Consider the following 5,246-nt stretch of genomic DNA (forward strand, 5'->3'; position numbering starts at 1 on the left):
ATATATATATATATATATATATATATATACATATATATATATATATATATATGTACGTATGTATATATATGTATGTTTGTATGTATGTATGTATACACACACATATATACATACATATTTATATATATAGATGCAGTTGCGGCTGTATAGTAACTAACTTGCTTCCCAACCACATGATTCCAGGTTTAGCCCCACTGCGTGGTACTATAGCATCGGGGCCCCCAAAGATTTGTGAGTGGATTTGGTGGACGGAAACTGAAAGAAGCCTGTCATATATATATATATATATATGTGTGTGTGTGTGTGTGTGTGTGTGTGTGTGTGTGTGCGTGTGTGTGCGTGTGCACGCACACATACGCATCTATTGTCTGTGTTGGCGCACGCACGCATACAAACACACAAACATACGCACACATATGAACACGCAGAGGTTCTTTCGTCTTATTTCAGTATTTACTTTTGTTCCTTGTCTTGTGCTTTTCTATGTGAAATCCCATCACATATTTCAGGTACTCTCTTCCTCTGGCTGTTTTGGCCCAGTTTCAACAGTGCTCTGGCCTTAGGAGATGACCGTGAGAGGGCTTTGATCAACACATACTATGCTCTAGCGGCCTGCTGTGTAGTTAGCTTTGCTGTGTCATCCTTACTGGACAAGAAAAGTAGACTGGACATGGTAAGTACAAGGTGTTTGTTGGGACGATGATGATGGTCATGATGATGATCATCATCATCATGAGGATGATGATAATGATGGAAGTGGTGGTGAGTAGTAGTAGTAGCTGTAATAGTAGTAGTAATAGTAGTAGTAGTGGTAGTAGAAGTAGCAGTAGTAGTAGTGGCAGCAGCAGTAGCAGCAGCAGCAGCAGCAGCAGTAGTAGTAGTAGTAGTAGTAGTAGTAGTTGTTGTTGTGTTGGCGATAGATTGATAACATTTTATATGAAGTTAGGGATTATTATATTTGATGTAATGATAATGGAGACGATAAGATGTGAATAAACACACACGCGTAAACACTCGCACACCCGCACGCACATATACATATAGATAGATATAATATAGGAGATGGATTTCGTATTTGACTTTTATTAGGTACAACATATGTTTCGACCCATCAGTCTGGGTTCCTTCAGGTACATTGATAAAGAAGTCTCACTAGAGATTTTTAGTGCCGGCTGCCTAGTTGTTATCTGCCCATCAAGTTAGGGAATGAAAAAAAACAAATGGTACTATGGAAACCCCAAAATTCAAATACAAACGTGGAAATCTTGCGTTCCAGTTTATATAAAAATGACTTAATCAGCTTTCGCTGTCATAACTGCTTACAGGTAAAATAAAGTAGAAGGAGAAAGGAAGATTAATGCTTAAACAAGTAATCTCATGTTCGTGCATATACATACAGACGGACAGAGGGACAGAAACATGTATACATACATATATATATATAGTACTCGAATACCAGAGGTAGAGTAATATGCTTTATTAAAAAGTGGCAAAAATATCACAAAGACTGTTACTCAGAGTTTCACGCTTCCGTTCGTCGGACAGTTATCTATCTATCTATCTATCTATCTATCTATCTATCTATCTATCTATCTATCTATCCATCTATCTATCTATCTATCTATCTATCTATCTATCTATATATATATATATATATATATATACATATATGCATACATGTATATACATATACATACATAAGCATACACATACACACATGTATACATACATATACACACATACATAATACATATGTATATATATATACATATATAGAGTGAGAGAGATATATATGAATAAATAGATAGGTAGCATATGCATATACTCATATATACATATACGCGCACATACATATATATACATATATACATATTCACGCACACACACACACACACGAAGACAAACACATACACACTTACATACACACACGCACACACATATATATACACATATAGATTCACATACATACATATGTACATACATATATTTATATACATTTACACAGTTGGATTGTAAAATTACATGTTATTCGGAGACGGTTCTTTTTTAGTAGGATGAGGTTTTAACTCCGGAGTGGACGGTGTTTGGTTTGTATCAGTTAGGTATGGTTTAGATTGTAGTATGTGAATGTATTTAGCTGCATGCTGGCACCTGGGTAATTGTTCTGTAAATCTGTTTATAATTCTGTCCTTTGTTAATAATATCGGAAGTGACTCTTCGGAACATAACTGGCATTTTCGGGATAATGTGTTATCGGGAGTTGCATGTCTACTGATGAGCATAATTGTTTTTTTGTTTGTTTGTTTGCTTGTGTGCAGTGAGCACTAGATGAATTGGTTCTATTCAGTATATTCGTGGTCATAGTTATCCTATTATTATTACAATTTCTGGGTGTGTTAGTGTTGTTGTTTGAATTGTTGCTGGTGTGATGCTTTGGCTGGTCATTGTAGATGTTGTAGTTCTTTTTTCTCGGTTGGTTGGTATTATAGTTCGAGTCATTGTCACTTTGATGTATTAATTGTTTTTTATTAGCATTGTCTCTAGGTCGGTTATATGAATCACTGTCAATTTTTGAGGGTTTATTTCGAGTGCAGTCTTTTCGCTGTCTTAGTTTCCGATTATTTATCCTAGGAATGTGGTGTTCTATATTTGATGAATTAATATAGGGCAGTTTTACAGAGTGACGGTTGAATATTTTGCTGTACGCTCCGTTTTTAGGGAAGCTACGATCGATTGCAGCGAGGAATTGTTTCGCGAACTTGAATGAGATGTTCGAGCCCCAGATTGGGTTATACCAGAGGATATCGTGGTTTTTGTCTTTTCTGTCAGGTCTGTTTGTTCAGGTGTTTGGAGTGGCGTTGGGATTTTGTGGTCTTAGGTGTTTAATGTGTTGCCTGTTGCTAGTTTTCTCTAACGCAGAGTTGCTTCTTATGTATCTACGTTTGGTTAGTCATTTCTTGCGGTTTGGGATTCTATTATCTAGGTTATTAACTTTATGCGTGTGGTTAGTATTGTGTCTGGTAAGGTTATTATAATGATTCGTACTATTATAATGATTCGTACTATTACTCATTAAGTTACGAGAGTTATTATCATTACTATACTACTACTACTACTACTACTGCTACTACTACTACTACTACTACTACTACTACTACTACTACTAATACTACTACTAGGGGCGTATTGGATTTTCCCACGGTATCCGGCCTTAGATAGGGCGTGTTTGTTGAATATATTCTCGTTGGCGGATAATCTAGATGTTCTGGCCGAGATGTTCTTAACTAGTTTCCTAATTATTGATGGTGGATGACTACATCCAGCGTTTATGTATATTAGGCTCTCGTCAGGTTTATGAAACGGTTCGTGTAGACCAGTATCCAAATCGAAAGTAGCGTCTAGAAAGTTTACGGTATTCCCTATTTATGATGATAGAGTCCGAAATTTAAAAATAAAATTTTTCTCGCTGTACTTTATTACAGCATTTGTGTATGAAGAATAATGCGTCATACCTGTATAGATCTCCACTTATTCCTGGAATATAAAATGTGCCAGTGTAGTACTCAACATTTAAACACACCAAACAGCTTATACTTATTTGTCCAAATTATTTATTATATATATATATATGTTCAAAAAAGGAAAAAGACAAAAAAGAAAACAACAAAAAACAACGTGAGGACGTGATACAGATTGTGTTACTAGACGCTATATATGTATACATACACACACACACACACACACACACACACACACACACATACATATATATATATATATATATATATATGTTTATATACATATACATACATCTTTACATACACACATACATACACACTCACTCACACATGCATATACCAATTGGCTTCGCAGCGGCTATTTGATAATCAGATATTAGATGACAGGGCTTCTTCTCAGAGGTGACAGCTATGGAACAAATATGGAGACTGCTCTTGGTTATGGCCGGTGAGAAAATGTTACATCTGGTTTGTGGGTGGTGATGGTTAAGGAATTAGTATGCGTGTAGGGTTGGTATATTTTGTTGGGTTGCTTTAGAGGACTTTGGGCTGGGATCCAAAGCTGTAACCCCGTGTTTGGGCGTGTGTCTGTACGTGTTTATTTGTATAAAGTTTGATTAAAAACTTAGCTGGGTTCTCATGGTGTTATGATGTGAGAGCAGATAGTAGAGAACCTAGTTATTAGAGATAACAATAGTCACTAGGTTATCCACCATCGTACAGTAGGTAAGAATATATATAACCTCTCTGATGTGGTCACACACTAAAACTTCGTTCATGAAATTTAGGCTGAAGTGCTGAGAATTTTTCTAATATTATTTTCTCGGCTAAACATAACGTGCATTTCCTGCTTGTTCTTAAAATAAGGCTGGCACTTTTCAAAGATTTTCCAATTGAGATTGTAATCCGTAGTGCTTATTTTACTGCCCATAAATGTCTAGCCAGAGCTGGAGATTTGCGGATAATTTAATCATATTAGAGATCTCCGACTAAACAATACCGCACCATCCACCGTCCGCAATTTCGCTCGGAGAACCATAACACTCAGTATCACTTCGTTTTCAGCTTTATCTCTCTCGATGGCTTTCCCATCTGGTGCCTCTGACGGAAATTACAACTTTTCTTCCAACTGCCGGCGACTCACCACCATCACTTAAGTTTCTGTAACTGCATACATTAATATAACTACACGCTAAACATTTCGTTATACATACAGCAATTTACTAAACAAATACATACACAACATACACGTACACACATACATATTACATACTCATAAGACGTTTACAAACGTATACCCTGTGCACTTGCACATACAAAGGTCAAGCTCATAACAAAGACCCGAAACACATACACGTACATAAAATAGCATATACATACATAAAATGGCATATACACACAGATAGTTACTTATCCCCTATCTCCATTGAAAGTTACTTTCTTAGTTGTAAAATTCATTTTCTTCACCTCGTCACTTTCGACTGAAATATGCAGTCTGTCCTTTAACTAAGAAACATGTTCCCATTTTCTTTTTTCTTCTACTTTTTTGAAGATACACAAACAATACGAAACGTAAGACGTTCTTAGGCTTTCTATCACTCCAGTTTAAAAGTAATATATCACATTTGCATTTCCATTGTGTTCATTTCTATTGTTTAATTTCGTATGTGTGCACGTGTGTATATGTGTGTGCGTGTACATATATATATATATATATATATATATATA

At 35.8% G+C, this 5,246-nt stretch overlaps 1 protein-coding gene across 1 annotated transcript in view; it reads left to right on the forward strand.

Annotated features, from left to right (window-relative positions):
- Nucleotides 1-5,246, forward strand: part of LOC106868467 (ammonium transporter Rh type B) — a 67,266-nt gene that overhangs the window by 46,407 nt on the left and 15,613 nt on the right. The window contains exon 7 of the mRNA XM_014913738.2: nucleotides 510-673. Within this exon, the coding sequence (XP_014769224.1) occupies nucleotides 510-673 (164 nt within the window). The remainder of the gene's footprint in view (nucleotides 1-509; nucleotides 674-5,246) is intronic.

Source organism: Octopus bimaculoides, chromosome 20 (genome assembly GCF_001194135.2).
Source record: "Octopus bimaculoides isolate UCB-OBI-ISO-001 chromosome 20, ASM119413v2, whole genome shotgun sequence".
NCBI classification, from domain to species: Eukaryota; Metazoa; Mollusca; class Cephalopoda; order Octopoda; family Octopodidae; genus Octopus; species Octopus bimaculoides.